The 22,176-nt window shown below is 41.4% G+C and overlaps 1 protein-coding gene across 3 annotated transcripts; it reads left to right on the top strand.

Annotated features, from left to right (window-relative positions):
- The first annotated feature begins 901 nt into the window (after positions 1-901).
- Positions 902-21,712, top strand: setd2 (SET domain containing 2, histone lysine methyltransferase). 3 transcript variants are annotated; one of them, XM_005738517.1, is made up of 23 exons: positions 902-1,283; positions 2,664-2,785; positions 3,411-3,451; positions 6,813-6,834; positions 6,957-10,921; positions 11,034-11,165; positions 11,347-11,475; positions 11,703-11,826; positions 11,927-12,004; positions 12,097-12,194; positions 12,333-12,465; positions 13,495-13,629; positions 13,722-13,850; positions 13,938-15,008; positions 15,130-15,178; positions 15,257-15,536; positions 15,655-16,381; positions 16,773-16,895; positions 17,290-17,426; positions 17,525-17,636; positions 19,100-19,174; positions 19,353-19,454; positions 20,037-21,712. In XM_005738517.1, exons 5-23 carry the CDS (start codon positions 7,014-7,016, stop codon positions 20,196-20,198), a joined length of 7,704 nt encoding a protein of 2,567 aa, XP_005738574.1. In that variant the 5' UTR covers positions 902-1,283; positions 2,664-2,785; positions 3,411-3,451; positions 6,813-6,834; positions 6,957-7,013; the 3' UTR covers positions 20,199-21,712. The 3 variants fall into 3 exon arrangements, with proteins under 3 accessions (XP_005738574.1, XP_005738573.1, XP_005738572.1); XM_005738516.1 differs by lacking the exon at positions 3,411-3,451; XM_005738515.1 differs by lacking the exons at positions 2,664-2,785; positions 3,411-3,451.
- The last annotated feature ends 464 nt before the right edge of the window (positions 21,713-22,176 follow it).

The raw sequence follows: 22,176 nt of genomic DNA, 5'->3' as shown, positions 1-22,176 counted from the left end.
TGCAAAACTTTGAGTTACCAAAACTTCGAGTTATGGATACTTTTTAGTGGCGGAAACGGGCTTCCAAAGACAGCAGATCACTTTCTCTAACAGGCTGATTCAGCTCTGATGGCACAAGGACAGATAAAGGAAATCTTTCATATCACTTGCGATCAACCTCAATAATTTAAAGTATCTGTGAGGCACAGAATCATCTCCTGCATATTATCATCATCAGTAATATTATTATTCATTGCAACTGCTGTACCAAAAGAATTAAAAGAAAGTATGGGATAACAAAAGTATTTCTCTTTCCATCATCAAATTCAAATTCAAATTTTATTTGTCACACACACACAACCATACACAGTATGACATGGGGGTGAAATGCTTGTAGCTGTACAATGCCCGACCATTAAATGACAGAAGAAAAGTTTTACAATATTTACAATTTTCAGGTTACTACAAAAATTTACAAATTAACTTAGGAATTTACAGTAAAGAATGTGCAAATAGCAGAAGAGATTATAAAGATAAGGATTATAAATTATAGGAATTATAGGATTATAGGAAATGTGTGGTGACGTGTGTGAGTCCAGTCCTACACAATGACTACCTCCACAATCACATTAGTGCAGTTCAAATTGTTCCAGTGGATGACAAAAAAACTGAATAGGCAGCACAAAAAGTAATCAATCAAATAATAGACTATGATAAACAACATCAAATAAATGAAGCATGAAATATGTTTATCAAAGGACCAAGGTCTCTGTTTTTGAGATTTTAACCACTGTGTGATGCTCTCTAACAAGGCCTGCCTTTTTGAAATTTTAACTGGTTGTTTGACTCGTAGGAGCCGCAGTGCGCTCCGGGGTTCGCGCCAGCTGTGCACCCATATCATGTGATGCTGAACAGAGAAGCCTCAGACACAGAGGCACTCGATTAATGGCTGATACAAATAAAAAGTGGCTAAAACACATGCTCAAAAGACTTCGTTGGGGGATCAGACTGTTAGTCTTATCATTTTAAACACTTCCCGAGGCGCTGCATTCGCTATCATTTGTGTTTTAGAGCTCTCCCACAACTCTTCGCTAACTATGTGAGCGCATTCTGGCTCGGTCGTACCACCATTCACCCATGCTGAAGCTAGGGCGCAGCAGTAGCGGAGCCAGTGAGCCGACGACCATTTCCGACAGCTCCGTATGGATTTAACGTCGGTATACGTTGCTGCCTGATGTTTTAGAAAGCCGATCACCGGTGATTTCGAAGATGGGGGATCCCTGTGACCTTAAACACTTCGTAAAGTGAGTACCTCGTGAGCATGTCCCGGTTGTTTAGCGGGTCCTTATTTCTGGTGAAACCACCTTACTACAAAACAAAACATTAGCTATCATGCTAGCAAAGCCGGGTCACAGACTCCACTATAGGGGTCCATTGTATCCTAAAATAGAAGTGAACGTCATATATTTTCTTCCGTGTCAAAAAACTACAAAGGTAAGGTGCTCACACTGTCGAAAAAACCCCCATTATTCTGAGTGAACACACCAGGTAAAGCTCAAAGTATAACAAGTTTACGACAGCCACGTTAGCCTACAGAGCGAGGCAAAGCTAACACAGCTAGTGTTAGCTGCTGATGCTAGCCCTTTACAGAAGCAAATGTGATTGTTCAACCCCCTGACAGGCACCCGAAAACACACTAAAAGCCTTACTTCTAGCATGTCAAAGTACACAACTGTTTGCTAGTCGACAGTAATAGCCTACGTTATACACAAGGAATATGCTCCTGCTGTCTTTAAAGACGGCCCATGAAATCTCTGCTAACCTATCCAAGCTAGCTCAGCTATTATATTTTTTTTAGCAAATTATCATCACGGTCTAATAACTAAGGTATGACGTGTTTTCTGCCTTCTCAGTGTTGATTTAGTGTAAGCAAGTCTTAAAAAATAGCAGACTAAATTATTTGCTTTAGAACAATAATTTAGCTAGTTCTAGAAGTGGCTGTCTTTTTAAAGGCCATGTTTTGGCTGCATACACTCACTGCACAGGCCATGCTTAAGTGTAGTTACTCAGTTTGCATTCAGTCACGATTTGTTTGTCCCATTACAGTGTCGATGTGGTCATTCACATAAATCGTTGTTCTGCAAACAGCATTTTGTTTTATGTAGTCCGCATGCTTGTCTTTGCCGTGTCTAATAATCAGCTGCATCTTCTAATGCCCGCCCTGCATCCATCCATGTTTTTCCATTTATCTTCGACCATGAAACTTGCTATTAATAAACAATTGGCGAACGTAACTTCCTATATGTTGATCAGCTGAAGCAACAACAGTGGAAATTTACAGCCAAATGTACTTAAATTGGGGGGAGGGGGTCCATGTCTAATGGGAGTAAGACGAGGTACGGCCACATTGCATCGATAGATAACAGAAAGGAAGGCGGGTCTGCAGAAGTCGTTACTGTGCAACGCTTTAATGCATGTGACACAATGTGCTTTCTGACGTTGTGTGCTGAATATACAATGTGTGTTGGACAACAGAGACAAACTGTGAAATACTGCAGTTATTGTGTCATTAGCAGGAACTTTACTGAGATTTTAATGGTGTCAAAAGTGTACAAGTTCCTGAGTGATTAGCTGTTGTGGATACAGAGAGACTTAGTTCATTGCTTTGTCTTTCTTTTTGTCAGGTGTGGCGTCACTTTGGAGGGCTCATTTCTCTGATTTGGATTATTCTTGGCCAGCAGCCCCTTCAGGCCTACTAATCCTAGACGAATTTCTCTATGGACGCTCTGCACAAGTCAGAGATCAGGTATTAGACAGCAGAAAATGTAGAATGGTTACCAAGTTGTGTTATGTTTATGAATATAGTCTGGCACGCTACTTTTAAAACATTTTGACTTCTACCTCAACCCATCCACCGCCATGTTATTGTTCATATAAAGAGCTTTTTTTTTATTTTTAATTTAAGCACTAAAGTGTCTTATGCAACTCATAAGTTCTGTGCTTTTTCCACATCCTTTCATCTGTTTATTTATTAATTGTCAGTCATTGTCTAGATGGTGTGTTTTTTGTAGTTCATACACAGTTCCTTAACGTTTGTTGTGGTAATACAGGACAGTAAAAGCAGACAAAAACAAACAAGTCATATATATATCGAACAAATTGAATATGAAGATGTATTTTTTTAACCATATATTCTTCATTTTCTTTTTATAATTTATTTATCAGCTTAAAAGATTAGATGCTTGTAAATTACAATTACAAAAAAATTACAAGAAAGCTGTTTGCAAAGGGAAAGATATTCATTGAAACCTGTGTTATAATCTTTTTTTTAATTGATTGCCCTTATTGATTCCAGATTCAATCTTTACAGGGAAAAAAGTAGTCCTACACATGTTTTTAGCATCAGTGTAACTGATTTATTATCTTTTCAGTGCAGAGACAGAGTAGAAAATATGGCTTGGATTTGACTGAGGTGAGCAAAAACTCCACTCTTTGTTATTGTTTTGTTTTTTGTTTTTCTTTGTAACGGGCAACTGTAAGGAATACATGGCAGCACTAATTAATGAAAAATGATTGGCTTGGAAGCATTTAATTCCAATGGAGCTAATGGGGTTATTTGGAAGCAGTTCTTAACAGGAACCAGTTGTTATTCCCCATTCTTGCATTTCATAGCTCTTTCTGTATTACTGAATGTCCCAGCGCATGTGTCTCAGTTTGAAGGTCACAGGAGAAAAAAAAGAAAATTGAAATCCTAAAGGAATAAATGACCCATTTTTCCCATCACCCATATCAAGCTTTGCCCAAAGAAAACAGACACATTTTATTAAAAGTAAAAAGGGAATAAAAAGTCACACATTAAGTTTTCTTATATGTTGACCGCTTTTATTTCTTTGTTTTTATTGTTGTTTTGGATCACCAGTTACCAGTCTCAGTAAAGAGAGTAAAGATATATAACAGCAACATGGCGATGAGAAAAGAATGCCCAATGGTGTGCCAAACCCCTTGTTCTGTAGTCTATGCCACTGAAACAGGAGTTGCATACCAGTCGCCCCTTTTCACTCTCAGTGTCATTCATTGTATGTGAGCTCTATTTATTTAAGTTCAGGGTTAGAAATGAATATGAATCCATTTAGTAGAACGTAATTATTTCAGAACAAGTTTCGAAACATTTAAATTCATGGACATTCCACAATTATCTTACCAACTGTTATTCTTTTCGGTGTTTCTATTGAAAGAGTGATGAAAGAAACTCATACTGCCAGAAAAAAATCTTACTTGCAGTAAAAAGGGGATAAATCTGAATGCTTTGTCCTTCGGTATGGTAAAGCACAGAATACACTGTGTAAAGGGCCTATTAGACCCGCCGTTGTCGCCCCTGTCAATGGTGACGCGCACCATAAGTGACGTCATATCCGCATAGGCGAGCTGCGCTTTGGTGTCGTTTCAGTTAGCCGTGGACTTCTTAGGTTTTTCTAACCCTTGTGTAGTTGGGGGCAGCCAGATTGAAGACACACGTTTTTGATGGTCATGGGTTTTATCAGCATTTCAGTGATATATCAGTGCAGGAGCTCAGAGATTTGGAAAGTTGAGACTTTCTGGAGAAAGTGTTCCCCTTTCGTCGTCTTTTACTCCCATACCAATGCTGTCGTATAGGCTTTGTCTGTGTGGCAGCACCTGTCGTTCAGGAGAATACTGCAGTGAATCTGGTGCCCCCTCAGTGCTGGTGTAAATGGTGACAGGGCTGTGGTGACGTCATGTTTGGCTTGCGACATAACCAGTGGGGGCCTAAAGATGGATGTGGGTCAGCCCACAAGAGCATCACAGGTAGATATAATAAGGCCTGCATATTTAAAAAAACCAAAACAAAACAAAAAAACAAAAAAAAGCTTGAAAAGTGAATCCCAAATATTTTTTGTTCTGGTCTTCACTGAAATATCCACTTATTTCATTCAGCTCTAAGAATGTGTGGTAGCCGTAGCGCTTTGTTTTGGTTTTTCAGTGGTGTTGAGAAGTGGTGTTATGCAATGCTGGATCACTTTTGGAAGTTCAGAGAGAGTTGAACTTTTATTTGTCTGACAGAAATCATTTCGAAATAAGCAGGAAATGTAAACAATAGAGGCAGGAATCACCAGACACTCCACTATACAGTATTATCACAATACTTCACTCATGATACAATATTTTTGTGATTTATTTATTTATTTATTTTTAATTTTGCGAAATTCTGAGCATTGCAATAATATATATTGTTAGTTTTCATAATTTTTAAACTGCGAATGATGTCCTCAAAGTTAAACTTTGTCAATATCTGTTTCATCCACTAAGATAAAGTTGTCTCACTTCAATTTCTCCAAAAGTTGATTCTGTTCATCTGGACGTAGCGTTTTCAGTGGGAGAAACTTTCCGTCACTCATTCAAGTGACTTCTTCAGTCTCAGCTGACTGCAGGTTTCCCCAATTTTATAAACAGTATATTTGCATAATAACTGAAACCAGCCCACTGAAGGAACACTGAGCTGGTTCCGTCAGTTTTTCAAAGAAAAACCAGTCAGACCGTTGTCTGTCAGTCTGCAATTGAATGAGGGCAAGCTGGCATTTGCATGCAATCTGTTTCTGATAATACAGGAATTAGTTGTGATCAAATAATGTTGAAAATCATATGTGTTGCTGTCTGCATCGACATCGTCTGCATCTTGTTGTAATATTCCCAGAGTATTTGAATTTATCTAATAAAAGAATTGCTATTTGCTGTTCTTGTGTTGATACAATGTCACCAAGCAAAATGACAATACTATATCAATTTTTTCCCTAGCAAAAAACTAAAACCTTTAAAACTGATCTTGCAAGTTAGTCAGCTTTTAGTAATCTGATTGAACATGCAGTTTTTTTTGTTAGCTTTTTCTAGTTTTTCTCTGCATAGTAGCTCATTGTTCTGCCCTCAGAGTAACAGGCTCAGAGGCTGAATGTCTGTTCTGTTCATCTGGTTGTAGTTTGCATGCTCATACCATGTTTGCATGGGTACGTTCCAACTATGTCACATTCTTCTACACTAAAGGCATCTTTATAAGGAATTTGGAATTATATAGACATAATATATATGTATATACTTATGTGAGAATTAGGCATCCAAAAGACAGTGCATTTAGATAAAATGTAACTTTCCTCAGAAATGTTATTGTATTCAACATCACATGCTGAAGTTTATTTTTTGTTTAGCAGGCTTCCTCAAACTTTGGTGGGTTTGAGGAAACCTATTTAAAGTTGATCTGAGCAGTTATGTAATGTAAAGCAATTTCCTGTTCCTGTCCCCCCCTTAGATGTATGTGACATCTCTAGGTCAGTTAACCTGACAGTCTCAGCACTTCCATTTCATTTATTTATCGGTGAAATCCATTACTGCCTAACACTGTTTGCCACTAGTAGTCTAAACACATATGATCACATGGCTGCCGTGAGTTGTAAGCTAATTCCCTGTCCGCTATATTTAAAATGTTAAAATGAAACTTGAGTCTGTTTATTTCTGTCTGTTTATTAATTTAACTCTGATAGAAATCAGAAGTGTTAATACACTTGGCATAGCATTCCCTTTGAACTTGAGAATATTGGGCAATGAGTGAAAGATACTGAACCACTGTTTCAGATTGGGCAACAGTTGTTTTGAAGTCATTTGTCATTAGTCCAGAGAACATTTTCAGGTAAATGTTTACATCCGCAGGTTTACCCTGATAATTTTGGCTTTAATCTTAAAGTTTCTTTTCTCTACTTTTACGATTGTAAATTAATTTCTGACTTTCCTTTCTTCTACTTTCCCATATTGCTCTTATGTAAATCCAGAGAGGAAGGGAGTGGTGCATCGGTAAGTTAACTAAATATAATTAATGACTATAAATATCTGCGGTCTTATCAGCATTTTACAGCCTTTTTTATGATATAAAAGAACTGAGGCAGCACGTTTATGTGTTTTCTCTTGTATTGTAGGTAAAGGTGGAGGGCCTGTCTAAAGCAGCTCTAATCAAAAGCCTGTCTCCCAGAGTCATGCTGTCCAACCACCTTTTGCCTAAAGGGACCAAGATGAAGGTCAACTTAGAAGATCAGGGTCGTCAGAAAGTGTCCTTCAGCTTCTCACAGACAAAGAAGCCACTCCAAAGCTCGTTCTTCATCCCTCCCAGTCCTGATAAGTCAGATCCTCATGCTGCCTCGTCACAGTCAACCTCCGAAAAACCTGGAAAGAGTGCAGACAGCAAAACTGAGCAAAGGCAGACACCCTTGGTGGCAGTATCAAAAACAGAGACACCTCAGACGCCAGTCCCCACAGCTACTAAAGTGAAAATGATGCATTTCAAGAAGCAAATTCTTAATGACTCTGTGACTGAAGAGAAACAGTCAGTTATGCCAGAAGAGCCGCACACCTCTCTATTTCAGAATGAACTCCCAGCACCCCAGAGTCTCATCAGCACCTGTCCCTCTGAAAGTGCTCACACTGAAACCTCTGAGACGAGAGAAACCTCAAGCCTCAAGAAACCAGCTGCTTCCTCAGGAAAAGATGGGGAGACATCCAGCAGTACTGAGCAGGATGAAAAGATACACAAAAGGAAAACCAGGTCACAGTCAGATAGTGCCCCCCCTGGCTCCGAATCTGATGGAGATTCAGCCCAGATGTCTTCCAGCCACAAATCAGTTGATTCCAAAAGTAAAACAAACTCTGACAGCAGAAGTAAAGATGTAAGAAAATCTTCTTCTGGTTCACATGCAGAGGAAAGGGAAAAAGGTTTCTCAAAGCGCTCAGAGAATTACGAAAGGTCGTCTAGTTACTCGAAATCAGACCGTGATTCCAGACACACATCTTCACGCTCATCCCGATCAGAGAAAGATCGCCGAAGGTCCAGATCTAGATCACGGTCTAGATCAAGAGGTTCTCGAACAAGTTCTTCACACTCCAGATCAGACAGAATTAGAAGTGACAGAGGATCGCGCTCTGAAAGGTCCTACTATCATGAATCAGACCGGAGATCGCACAGGAGTTCTCCACGCAGGGATAGAAGACGTTCTCGCTCTCGGACTGACAGAACTCGGGACAGTTCCGACTCTGAAGATGACCACAGAAAAACAAGGTCGAGGACAAGTGACAACAGTAGGTCATCTAACCACTCAAGCTCGCATAAGGAGTCAAAATCATCATCCTACTCAAAATCTGAAAAAACCTCAAAATCTGTAGATTCACCTCACTCTTCAGAGTTGGATAAAAGAACACAGTCCTCAAAGTCTGAAAGGAGTACAAAGCGGTTATCGGACTCTGATACCCTACGCAAGGGTTCTCCTGATCTGGACTCCAGTCACCGTAAATCTAGCAGCCATCATAAGTCAGAGGCCAACAATAAATCTTCATCTTCCAGTAGTCACACACACTCTCAGACACATGAAAAACGGCAAAAAAGCAGCCCCAGTGACTCTGAAACGGATCATAAGGGCAAATTACAGTCATCCAACAGAAGCTCCAGCTCCTTGGAGAACTGTAAAAACTCTCAAAAGAAAAGCAGTAGACCAGAGTCGAAACAGGTCCCCTCTAGATCTTCTGTGAAATCTTCTGGGCAAGATAGACAATCAGATGATTTATTTCATAGCCCTGGAAAAGCACCATCTTGTGCAACCACAACAGAATCATTTTCTCAGAGTTCAAAAGAAAAATCCGATTCCCAACCGGTTGAAAATGAAAATGGCGATAAAGATGAAAAGGAGGTGGGGTCTTGTGGTGAGGGTTCGCAAGAACTGTCACTTAAGACAGAAGCAAAATCAGGTCTTGAAACGGAAAATAACATTGCCTCTGATGTCACTTACAGCGAGAGCCTAAAGCATGTAAACTCTACTCTGGAAAACGTGTCTAATGTGAAGGATAGCCTTTCCTCTAATGATCCAACACATGTGAACTCAAATGCATCTGTCGTAAATTTATGTAGTGGTAATGACAGTACAATGTGCAATAAGGACGAGGAAATTTTTTACTGTTCAACTGGGCCAGAGTCTGTACTTCATTCAGTGGATAAAGCTGTCACAGAGGCTGTCCAGCAAAACACTAAACCAGAAAATGTTGAGCTGGATGAAGCTCAGTCAGTCAGTAAAGAGTCTGACACAAATTTGCCAGTCAAATCTGATTCATCTTGTCTTCAGTCTGAGAATCTGCCAGAGTCTCTACCTACCGATGTAAAAAAGGGCAGCTGTAGTACCCGGAAGTCACGGTGGGATATTGTTGGGCAGGATTCCTCGGAGAGTGAAAATTCACAGAGAACTGTTTTTGTAGAGAGTAAACTGTTAAATACTGTTAAAAAGGTGATCTCTGTCAAAAAAATAGAGTTCTCTAAAGATAATGCTCAACAAGACTGTGATATTAAAGATGATATTCAGCAGGAAGCTGGAACACATTCCAGACTGGTAAGGCAGACGGAGATCTCAAAGCAGGAAGTCCAAGCAGAGAGCACACCCGTGACCTTTAATTGCAAAGACCAAAGTGAGCCTTCGCAAGCCAGCACCAGCAATGACCACTGTGACTCCAAACTGTCTGCTTCTCAAAAATCAAACACAGATCAGCCACTGCACATAAATGACAAGATACAGATCAACTCGGCAGCAACGGCACAGCACTCAAATGAGGAAAATTCCGAAAACAAATCCAAGGACAGTGCTAGCAAGAGCAAACTGAGTAAGAGAATGTCTCCCAGTCAGGATGCGTCAGGACAGAGTGAGGCCAGTGATAGCGATAACTCAGAGTATGACTCTGATTGCGACGAGGCTATAAAACAGTTGCACTCTGTAGTAGTGGTGCCAAAGAATTCTTGTCTAACAATGAATACAGAGGAGAGGGGACCTTTGAATATTTTACAACAGCAGAATGACATAGCAGCTGAAAAACATATTAGTGAACCCCCAAATCAAGTTAGCCAACAGAAAAAACAACCCACAACACAGACCGGTATAAGCGATTCACTCAGTAATAGTACATTGTGTCAGTCCCAGAGCAATATGATTGATAGCACCAGTCACTCAGAGGCCTCCACCTCCATCAGTACCCAGCCTTATACTGCTGGTCATACCTGTTCCCATGCAAGTGTCACAGATTCCACCCCCATGCGTGATAATTCCAAACAGTGTGAGCAAGGGCACAAACAGCATGATGTGAGCAACAGAGGAGATCGGACGCACGTGCATTACCAACAAGATCATTTCTCCAGGGCTGACAATATTAATGAGAAGCATGAATTCAACCTGGGTTGGGATTTCTCACAACCAGAACAGCCTACTAGTACGTACCAGCAGCCTGATAGCAGCCACGGGCCTCAGTTAACAAACACTAAACTGTCAGGATCTTTTTCCAAGGAACAAGAACACAGACCAAGTACTGCTTCCTGTATCCAGCAGTCGCAAAACATGCAGACAAGCAGAAAAAACTACCTCCATGCAAATGTCATTGATCAGGATCCTTCAGGCGAAATTCAACCCGACTCCCTCACTAATGATCATGACGACTTCAGTGGGGATAAATCATCAAGTTGTAGCAAAACGGCTTTTGAGGGCAGTGGGCCTAACACTCAAGGGTCATCAAGCTTTGTACAAGGTCATGAAATAAGCAGCAATAGCAGGGGTTCTGCTGTACCCGACCCCTCTAGAGAAGACAGTTTTAGGCCCCACAGAGGAAGGGGCCCTCCCAAGAAAAGGCGTCCAGAGATAGAGTCCGATTCAGACAATGAGGCAGAGGCTGGCCCTGCAGCTAAAAGGGACCGTCAAGGAGATACTGAAGTCGCTAAAGAAACTCTTGTAAAATCTGCAGCGGACCGTCCATCACTCACTCTGCAGTACTTTCAAGATGCAAATAGATGGAAAGAGTTTGCCAAGTCTAAAAAGATGCCTCCGTACTTTGACTTGATTGAGGAGAACTTGTACCTAACAGAAAGGTAAGATGATTCCCGTCAGAGAATCAAGTTTGTTTGTGAAGAGTAACTTCCTAGCAAAATGTTGAATTATTTTCAGACTTGATCTTTGAAAGTTTTAAAATGTAATTTGCAGGAAAAAAAGCAAATCTCATCGAGATATTAAACGAATGCAGTGTGAGTGCCCGGTGCTACCCAGAGAGGACCGAGCAAGGGGCGTACTAGCATGCGGGGATGACTGTTTAAACCGGCTGCTGATGATTGAGTGGTAAGTGTAATAAAGGTTATTGAACCGCTGGCATCTTTTACATCAATAAATATTTTACAACTTTCCTTAATTAAGAACCTGGAAATCTATAGTTTTTTTAAGCACCTATTCTGTTTTGTTAATCAAATCTTTTTACATCTTTCTCGTAACATCTTTTTTCCATGTGATTTTTTTTTCTTAGTTCGTCACGGTGCCTGAATGGAGCCTACTGCTCTAATCGCCGCTTTCAGATGAAACAACATGCCGACTTTGATGTGATCCTTACAGAAGACAAGGGCTGGGGACTACGGGCAGCTAAAGACTTGGCATCGTAAGACACTTATTGGTTTTTAATAGAACGCTGTGAAATAATTTTTAGAAAATAACATTCAGTAGTTGACAAAAGAGGCTCTCTATTTCACTGCATAACGATAGAACAAGGCCTCGACAGTGCTTCCTAAGAGGTTATAAGATCTGACTTATACTAGATAAAAATGCATGTGGAAAGAAAAAACAACAGTGGTGATATATGTGAAACTGCTTTTGTTGTTTTCTTAGAAACACCTTTGTACTGGAATACTGCGGTGAGGTTTTGGACCACAAAGAGTTCAAAACAAGGGTGAAAGAGTACGCTCGCAATAAGAACATCCACTACTATTTTATGTCTCTGAAGAATAACGAGGTAAGTGATGATTTAACACATCAAATGGCGTCTGTAAATGGTTTTAATGGTTATTTGTGGTGGCTGGAAGAAACGGCTGACGCTGTACTGCCTCTCTCAGATTATTGATGCAACGCTGAAGGGTAATTGCTCTCGGTTCATGAACCACAGCTGCGAGCCCAACTGTGAAACCCAAAAGGTACGGTGGCAAAATAAAACTCTTTGGCGTATCCTTTTAGTTTCTTTTACTTTTTTGTTTTGTTTTTTTATTTAATTTTTTAATCGTTTCAGTGGACAGTCAACGGTCAGCTTCGAGTTGGGTTCTTCACCACCAAGGCTGTTACTGCAGGAACTGAGCTCACGTTTGACTACCAGTTTCAGAGATATGGGTACGGTTCCTGCGCGGTTACTGTATTTTTGTGTTCGACGTATAATATATGAATAGACTCAAAAAGAAAGACTGGTTAACCTTTTCATCGAATGGTTTAGCAGTGGTGGTTTCATCTCTGTTTAATTGTACCCTGCAGGAAAGAAGCACAGAAATGCTTCTGTGGAGCACCCAGCTGCAGAGGCTTCCTGGGTGGGGAGAACAGAGTTAGTGTTCGAGCAGCTGGTGGGAAGATGAAGAAAGACCGCAGTCGAAAGAGTGCTCTCACAACGGTCAGTTCTTTTAGTAATATTTAAAGGTCTTAAGGCATTTCTTTTAAGTGTAGCTTTAACAGGTTTGCATGGAGGCCGGCACTTTAGTGACTGATACACAACAACAAAGAGAGGGAAAGACTTACAAATTTGTATAAATTGAGTGCTGAGAACTGTTAAGCTGCATACACTGCTGTGTGCAACTGTTATTTTCCTCTTCTTAATAATCAGGTACATAAACCTGTTAGAAAATATTCATGCAAAATCAATCATATCAGAAAAGGCAACAGAAGCTGTGAACTCATTAACTGTTCCGTTTTTAAAAAGTTTACACAATAAAAGTGCAAAAAATGTTATCTTTCTTTTCCTTTTGATCACTATAATAAGTAACTGCTTCAGCAATATAGTGAAAATGTGTTAGTAATGTACCAGAACTTCAGGATATTTGACTACTTGGTATTCACAGCCTCATTTACAGGGTAATTGTAGTGGTCTTTGAAGTCATATTATTAAAGTTACAGTAGAGGATTCATAACAGCCTGTATTACAATGCCTGTACTTGCTTCTTAGATTAGATCTGTTTGTTTCAAGCTTATTATTTTTTTAATATTTAGACACTGCTGGAATATCTCTGCATAATTTGTTCAGTCTTTATTTGTCTTATATTGCATGTCAGTAGACACTCTGAAACTAACTGTTTTAGCTACCCTCCTTTTAAGGCCACCCTCAATTTAAGCTGGGATTCTTCAGAGTGCCTCACCCCTCATTTTGAACAGCAGGTTGATGGGGCAGCCAGAACTGTGTGCCTTGATATCCCCTCTCTTTGACGTCAAACGGAGCCAGAAATAGGGGGGAAATGAGCTTTTAGAACAGCCCAAGCGTTTTGGCTCACTGTGATTACTTGCACAGTACATAAGTTGACCTTTATTATTTGAAACTTTGTCCTTGTGTAATATGAGAAGCCATCATTGTAACTACAGGCTGTATACACTGAGTGTTTTAAATGCCAAAATGTATCTTCACTCTTGTTTCTATGCTGTCCTTTCACAGGTCGATGAAGAGCTGGAGGCATTACTAGAGAATGGCGAAGGCTTATACGATGAGAAACAGGTGGTGTCTCTCTGCAGACTGATGGTCCGAGTGGAAACGATGGAACAGAAACTCATCTGTCTAAAGCTCATACAAGTATGACTAGATCTGTGAATACGTTGTCTATATTGTTGATTTTTTTTTATCTTCTTTTTTAGGTTATAACATGCTATGTTTGTTTTGTACAGGATACACAAAATCCATCATGCTTGAAGCAGTTCTTAGACCACCATGGATTGTCTTTGCTCTGGATTTTCATGGTGGAGCTTTCCGAAGCTAAAGGCAACAGTGCCAACAACATCAAACTGCAATTACAGGTGAGATATGTCAAAATGTTATCATATATCACTGTATGGCCCATACACAGCCACTTGCTGTTTGACCAGCGATTGCCTTGTTTGCAGATCATGAAGACCCTCAGTGTGCTGCCCATCTCAACTAAGAACATGTTGGAGGAGAGCAGAGTCCTGACCTTCATTCAGCGGTGGGCTCAGACAAAAACTCTTCCTCAGCAGACTGAGATGGATGGTTACTCTAGTGAGAACACCTCCCGTGCCCAAACTCCCCTCAACACTCCTGATGGTTCCTCCGCTAAAATGGGACCAGAACTAGATAGTGACACGTCCAAGCCTGCTGTGTACAGACGCCTTAAAATCATCAGCGAAAACAGTCTGGACAGCGCTCTTTCTGATGCTAGCAAAGCATCCGATGGGAAAGAGGAAGAGGAGGAGGAGGATGATGAGGAAGATGATGAAAATTCACGTGCAGGACTTCCTGAAGGAAAGCAGTTGAAGCCAGACACACCGGTGGACGCTGCAGATCCAACCACAGATTCAGCGGAAGAGTCGGGAAAAGAAGTCATAGGAGAGAAACAGGAAGAGGCAGCGATGACTTCAAGCAGTGAACCTCAACCTCCAACTGAAGAGGTGAAGGAAAAACCTGATTTGGTTGTGGAAGAGGACTCCGATATAAAAGAAGTCAAAAGTGAAGATCAGGCAGATGAGCTGGAACCAGCAAAAGAGCCAGTTGAAACACAAGAGAGTGGGAAGCCACAAGATACCCAATCAGTGACAGAAAAGGCAGAATTAGAAGAAGGCCAGCCCAGTGTTAAAGTCCATGAGCCAGAGACCCAATCCAGTCAAACGGGTGTTGCTGATGCTCCACCTGAGCAGCCTTCAGAGACTATGGAATCCCAGACAGAGGCTGAAGAGGCTAAGAAAACACTGCCTAGCAGTGAGCCACACAGTGGTGAACCAACCACTGATGTTCCACCTATCGCTGAAGCCCCGGAGGCCACGATTCCCTCAGCGGTCACAGCAACCCCTGTGGATCCATCAGTGATAGGGACTCCTTCTCAAGATGAAGAGGAAGGTGTCTCAGATGTGGAGAGTGAGAGGAGTCAGGAACCACAGCTCAGTGTTTTCGACATTAGTGGCATGGCTGCTAGGCTTCTAGAAAGCTGGAAGGATCTAAAGGTATATTCATAAGTTGTCGCCTTCAAAGGAAAATAGATAAACATGTATAAAATGTGTATCATCCAAATGTTTGCGATGCTCTCATCATTGTATTCCAAAGTCAAAGTTCTGTTATTTTCAGGAGGTGTACAGGATACCAAAGAAGACTCAAGTAGATAAGGAAGGAAGAGGTACGGTTACTTCGAAGTTTATGTTTGGCTTGAAACATTATTTGCATAACTTTTAATATAATTTGATTTTTCTGGCAGATCGCAGCCGAGATCGAGATACAGCTTTCACGCCACGCACCACGTCAGGAAGCCGAGAACGTGAACGGGAGCGAGAGAAGGAGAGGGAACGGGACAGGGATCGAGATTATGACAGAGACAGGGATCGAGATTGGGACAGAGACAGGGATCGAGATTGGGACAGGGACAGGGACCGCGATCGAGGCTCTGAGAAAACTCCGCGCAGCTCTGAGCGACGGAGGAGACGCTCGCCATCTCCACCTTCATCCTACGAGAGGAGTAGCCGACGCACTGAGGAACGGTAGGAATTTGTGTTATTTGTTGATTGTGTCCTCGAATCATAGTGTTTTTTTCTTTTCCCAAACTCTCCTAGTGAAGGTTTGGTACTCAGCTGTCCTCATGTTCTCTGAATTGTGAAGGTTTGATCCATCTAACAGCAGCAAGACACCAAGAGGAGTTGGTGGCAAGGAGCGCAACAAACTTTCCACAGAGGAGCGCAGGAAGCTGTTTGAACAGGAGGTTGCCCAGCGGGAAGCACAGAAGCAGCAGCAGCTTCAACAGCAGCAGCAGCTTCAGTCTTTGGCTTATGACCCGGCTCTAGCCTATGCCTCCAGCCCTGGTTTCATCACGTACCCACCTGGATATCCCATCCAGACTTTTGTGGATCCTTCCAACCCCAATGCGGGCAAAGTACTTCTCCCAACACCTACAGTGGAGCCGAGTCTCAACTATGAACAGACTCCACCCCAGCGTCTCGTCTCAGATCTAGGACTGACCTCTCCATCTTCCACTCCCCAAACCACTCCAGTCACCAATCTCCCTCAGCACGTCACTACCGCAAACCTTGCCTCTGGCAACCCTCAGCAGTATGCCCAGCCAACTGTAGCAACCCAGGATGCAGGCGTAGCTGTCCTGTCGGTACCAGCCCAGTCTGCCCCTCAGGTACAGGGCCAACAGAGCTACACCACTCTCTGGGACCCCACCACTCAGCAGGCAGTGACTGTGCAGACACAACCTGCACAGCAGTATGCCACAGCCCCGGGACAGGGTCAGACTCCCACAGCTATCTATTATCAGGGCCAGCCTTGCCAAACAATCTACAGCATCCCTGCTCCCTACCCCCAGACCAACACTCCAGTCATACAGGTAATCTTCTTGCTCTGGTCATATACAAATGTCCATTTTATCTTTCTTAGATTTGCTCATTGCCCACGTTTGATTTTTGTGTAATTTTTGTAAATAACCTATATTATGATATACAAGAGATAACTCCTTGATATAGAAAAAAGCAAATGTTAATATCTTTATTGTGATTGAACTGTATGAAAATACAAGACAGTCTTTTAAAAGATGGTTAATAAAGGAAATTATTTTTTTCCTGACCAATCTGTAGTATATTTTTGACCCAAATTCGATGGGAGTTGGGAAAACTAAGCTCATAATTTAGAGGAGGATATTTTATTTTATTCCTTAAAAAAGAAAAAAGAGGTTCTGAACATCTGTAAGACTGCCATCTAATTGTGCTTTGTTTTTGAAGGCATACACTGATCCCACAGCCAGCTACCTACATGGCCAGCCGGTATATCCTGGTCAGCAGGGAGTGGTGGTGCAGCAGGGAGGCACAGTCACCACCATTGTAACATCTCAAACTGTTCAGCAGGTAACAGACAAGACGTAAAACAGGGATATTATAAGGCAGTTGAGTTTGTGGTTTTGAACAAGCCCTATTATCGTGGCCACAAGGGGGCGGTATAGATCTGAATTATGCATCTGTCCCTTTTAATATGAGACAGAGTCCAGCTAAATGGGTCCCATTTGTTTATAAGAATGTAAACACGTATGACTTCAAACTACAGTTGTTATAGTGACAAATTTAAGTTGTTACATAATGGCCATATACATTAGAAATTAGATGTCAATTTGTTTTGTTTTTGTTTTTAAATGAAAGCTGTGTCAGTAATTTTTGATCTCTTTTTAAACACATTAAAGTGAAGCTGTATGTGTATATTTTGTGATCCTCCTATACTAAGTTTAAAACTTATTTTCTTCTCCAGGAAATGATTGTGCCCAACAGTGTGATAGACCTGCCTCCACCTTCTCCCCCTAAACCCAAAACTATCGTCCTACCTCCCAACTGGAAAGTGGCTCGGGACCCTGAAGGCAAAATTTACTACTACCATATTGTTACAAGGTTAGTAAAACTGTGTTGCAGGGGTGTTTTGTGTGTGTGCCTCAGTAAAGTCCTCACAAGCATATTGCGTTTCATTTATTTATTTATTTTCCCTTTAGGCAAACACAGTGGGATCCACCAACCTGGGAAGGAAATAGTGACAACACTAGTGTGGACCATGAATCAGAGATGGACCTGGGAACACCCACCTATGATGAAAATCCTTCCAAAGTGAGCTTTTGACATTGATTACTCTTCACTGAAAGATTTTTAAAAAGTTAACTGTTGTGATCTAATCTTAGGTGGGTGGTCAGAAACAGCGGGTTTTAGTAACAGTCTTCACAGAGTGGAAAAGTATCTCTGCATTCCTTCGTTTGACAATGAGAAAGAATCCACATTACTTTTTCGTTAGTTCCCCTGAAAGTTTGCGCTTGGATGCAAAACACGATTATAGTGTTTGCTCCTTGAGGTAATTGAAGATGCTGCACCAGTGATTACTTTCAGCTGTTTCTCAACTAAGAAGAAAAGCCTTCAGCACAACACCACGTTCTGTCGAGTCTTATAAACTTTGCGGCGACTACACCTCTCAAAATGGCTTCATCGCACTCTACAGAGAGACAGAAATTTTAAGAGTGTGTCTAAACGCCCTGCCCCCTGCTCAGCTGTCTGTCCTTTAGCCTCAAGGCTAAAGAGGAGGCGATGCCTAAGCTCATCTCCTCTCTTCTGCTTCCTTTGTTTTCCCCTTTCATTTTTTATCCTGTCTTTAAGGATAATGGAAACCATGTGGGAGATTTAGCCTTCATTTATCTGCAGTTTGGGGTTTTACGCTTTAACTGCATAACTGTCTCTTTGAAAGACTTGCACAGTGACGGACATGCAACCCACAGCAAAGGTAGACGTGAGAGTCGGTGGAAGTTTATTTGTAAATTTTGTCATTTTAAGTGGTGACAGTACAGAGACGCGCCATCGTGTAGGAGGTCACAAATCTTAAGTGTTGTCTGCATACAAAACCCCAGAAATGAGACCACGCATCATCCGGGCAAACTCCGACTCACGAGATACAACAGCTGTTGAGAAACACAAAGAAGACACACACTGACACGCATACAGAGATTCCTTGATTTATTCGTAGGGTGTGTTGGTTCATTTAACAAACAAGACTGAGGTGAAACATCCATGTTGTTCATTAATCCAAGAACAGCTACATGTGTGTGAGCTGTAGGCTTTAGACAATGGTGGTGCCGACTTCCAGGGCTCAAAACTATGACACATGCTTTAGCCTTGCAAAGCATTCTGTCTCACTGTCTGGATTCCTCCTCTGTGTGTGTGTGTGTGTGAATCCTTTATGCTTGTTCTTGATACTCACCGCTTCATAGTGGGTGTAGGCAGTTAACTGCTGCCTGCTTGGCTTTGCTGTGGAAGGCTGCGGCCAGAGAGGAAGCGGCACCCTGGCAGGATATCCCTGCGTTGTTTCAAATAGCTGGTGAACAGGTGCTGCATTTACTCCCTACTGACCTCAGTAGCTGTCGTTGCAATTTGTAGGAATGTTTTAATTAAGCTAAGCTAGGGTTGGGTTTGCAGCATAGAAAAATCAGTTTGCAAAGTGGCGTGCTAATTCTGGTCCGCAACATTTCAAAGTTATATTTGTCCGCAAACAAGCCTGTTAATGAGTTTCTCTTATGATGACGTTGTAGTTTTCCACAAAGACGGCTGAAGCAGACACTTCCAGTGAACTCGCTAAGAAAAGTAAAGAGACCTTTCGCAAGGAGGTGAGTCAGAGTTTCCACAAACTGTGTTTAGAGCAATGTTTTTAACTCCTTTTTTTAAACATATATACAGTGTCTGCACTTCGATCTGCATGGTCGTGAATCTGTCCGGCCATTTCTGTTTTGTTTTTGTTTTTTTAATTCTGTACATTACTTAACTTTATACCTGTTTGTTAATCAGATGTCACAGTTCATAGTGCAATGCTTGAATCCTTATCGAAAGCCAGACTGCAAATCTGGACGCATCAGCAACACAGAAGACTTCAAACACCTGGCTAGAAAGGTAACAGTGTTCATACATGGATTAAGTTTTCCACAAAGTCCTTGCAAACGTTTTTCTTTCCTAGTGTGGTCACGGCACAGTGAGGATGCTGGTCAGCATTTAATGTAAACAAAGTTTTCAAAGTTTCCTTCAAACTATTACTAAATAATTAAACTCCCACGATTTCGGCGTCCAGCCAAATGTTTTTGTGTTCTGCCTCCAGAACAAATGTTGTACATGCTAGCTATTATCACTGTCTCTTTTGTTTTAGCTCCTTCTCAAAAGCTGTTTTCAACCAGCATCTCTTCAAAGGGCGGTGGGGTTTTTTTTTCCATTATGATTCTCAGTAGGTCCATGGATAGTGCATGTGAGTGGTTTGCCACTCGAACATACCAGGACTCTGAGGACATGGGCGCAGTAAACAGATAGACGACTTAGGCTTCACCCATTTAAAGACTGCAGCATTGTATTATGTCAAATTATAAAGAGCAAAGTCACTAAAGGGGATTAACCACTCTACCGCAACTTCAATATCAGTTTATTGTAGACTTGAGGGCAAGAATGAATGCCTAACTCTTTCCTCACTTCTGCTCTGTCTTCTAGCTAACTCACGGAGTTATGAATAAGGAGTTGAAAGCTTGCAAGAATCCCGAGGACCTCGAGTGCAATGAAAATGTGAAGCACAAGACCAAGGAATACATCAAAAAGTACATGCAGCGATTCGGCGCCGTGTACAGACCCAAGGAGGACACCGAGGTGTATTGAAGCATTTCAGTCCACAGATGTTACATTTTGCTCTGCGCTAACACAGGAGAAGCACAGATTTGCCTTTCCATTCACTCCCACATGTACGAACTGTCCAGCCTGAACGGTGAAGTAGTTTCTTTATTTCTATTTATGTCTACGAATTGCACTGCTGAAGTTCTCCAGGCCCTGCGGATCGCACAGGAGCCCCGATATACGGACTCTGGGAGACTTGGTTGTTGATGACCAACCCAAGACTCCAGGTGCAGTGTTGTCAGACGATGACACTGAGGGGTGCTACAGAGACTGTTTTCACTGACTGTTTTATTTTTTATCGTTTTTGTTTTTTTTCATTTGCGGCTCTTAAAAGTTCCTCAGATGATCACCTCAATTCCAGTTTTTAAACTGTTATATCCCTGAATGAGGATCATTCACAGGAATCAGCTTTGGTATCACATTTATCAAAGTTTTGTTGTTACTTTCCACTGTTTAAAAAAAAAAAATTTAAAAAAAAGGATCCGTGCCCGAACAGTCGAGTTCTCCCTCCCCAGCCTCCTTTTTCTCCCCCCTCTGTACACGCTTCAGCCCCCCTGCCACTGACCATATCTGGTGCTGCTTTTAAATGGGCTGTGGAGGTCCAAGCTTCCACTCCTGCAAACCCTGCCTTCTTAACCACAAGACTTTGGAGCCTCTGTTGTTTTATGAATGCATGATGTAACCTGAGGTCAGAGTGATCCTTATGGAAATCCCTACATTTTCCACATCTTCTTACTTCAAGTAATCTTCCCTCACGGGGATGAGCTTTTTGCTCACGGTATACTGAGGGATCAATCGGTGGCAATCAGGCTGGCGAAAAGGAGTTAGCGGTCAATCTTTTCTTGACTTTTATCAGTTAATGTGTAATAATGGGAGCAGGGTTTGAATGCTATGTTTGACATGCTGTTTAGGTGTGTGTCCAGTTACTTCCCCACTCCGGCCCCACTTCCTCAACTTGTTCTGCCCGATTTCCTCTTCTTGCAGGAATGATTCTGAGAATGAAGGTCGTAGCATTGCAGTTTTAACCGTTTCTAAACATCCCACGTGTTCAGTCTTTTTACCACTCTTAGTCCTAGCAAGACATTTGAGACACTTTGGTCGACAAACTGTCGCTCATTAATTTCTGAGATTTTTACAGTTGGCACTAAAAGTTGTTTCTTTAGCATTAGGTCATCGATTTTACATCTCATAAAATTGCATTAAAAAGAATTCCAACATATGTACATTGCTTTATATGTGAATATACTGAATAATAGTTTTTTGGAATGCTTAATTAAGCCGACACTTTGTAAATGGAATATGATTTGGTGATTAAAAGTGTAAATATTGTGTAAAATTACCAAAGCTGTATGCAGGAGAGTAGGGTGATGGAGCACAGTGAGCCCACTCATCCTCACCAGCTTAGTCCTCCTGATGCAGTTCCCATATCAGTCAGTGAAACTTAGGAGCCCACTGACTACACAGCCAATTTATTTTAATGAAGTGGCCAGGGAGATGTTCATGTGTTTTGTTTTTTAGTTGTTATTGTTGGTGGTGTTTCTTTTTTTTAATTATTATTTTTCTATGTACAAATTAAATTTCACCCAACTCTACTGTAAGTATTGTGTAAGCACATTGTCATACCGAGTGTAAAAACATTTTAAAGATAATAAACTTTTTTTGTAAAATCACATCAATATTTTTTCCTGCGGTGCAGTTCAGTTAGGTTCGTTTGAGCATCAATTATATAGACCAGAATATCTCTAAGCAAATGTGACTGCCTTGTGCTTCATGATTAACAGCGTCGCGCACACCCAATCCCATTTTTAGATCTGCTCCCGCCTCTAATAAAGGGTGCACATGGCACGAATGCCACTACGGCACTTTCGCACAGCACTGAGCCAGATGTTCGGCCCCGCTAAAAGGGAAAAAAGTATGGACTGCCTTCATTAGAGACATTCAGTGTGCTCTAAATATGGAGAGC

Source organism: Pundamilia nyererei, unplaced genomic scaffold (genome assembly GCF_000239375.1).
Source record: "Pundamilia nyererei isolate P.nyererei 1_Seehausen unplaced genomic scaffold, PunNye1.0 scaffold00084, whole genome shotgun sequence".
Taxonomy (NCBI): domain Eukaryota; kingdom Metazoa; phylum Chordata; class Actinopteri; order Cichliformes; family Cichlidae; genus Pundamilia; species Pundamilia nyererei.
Note: the sequence above shows the minus strand (reverse complement) of the source record. Positions and strands in the feature narration are given on the sequence as shown.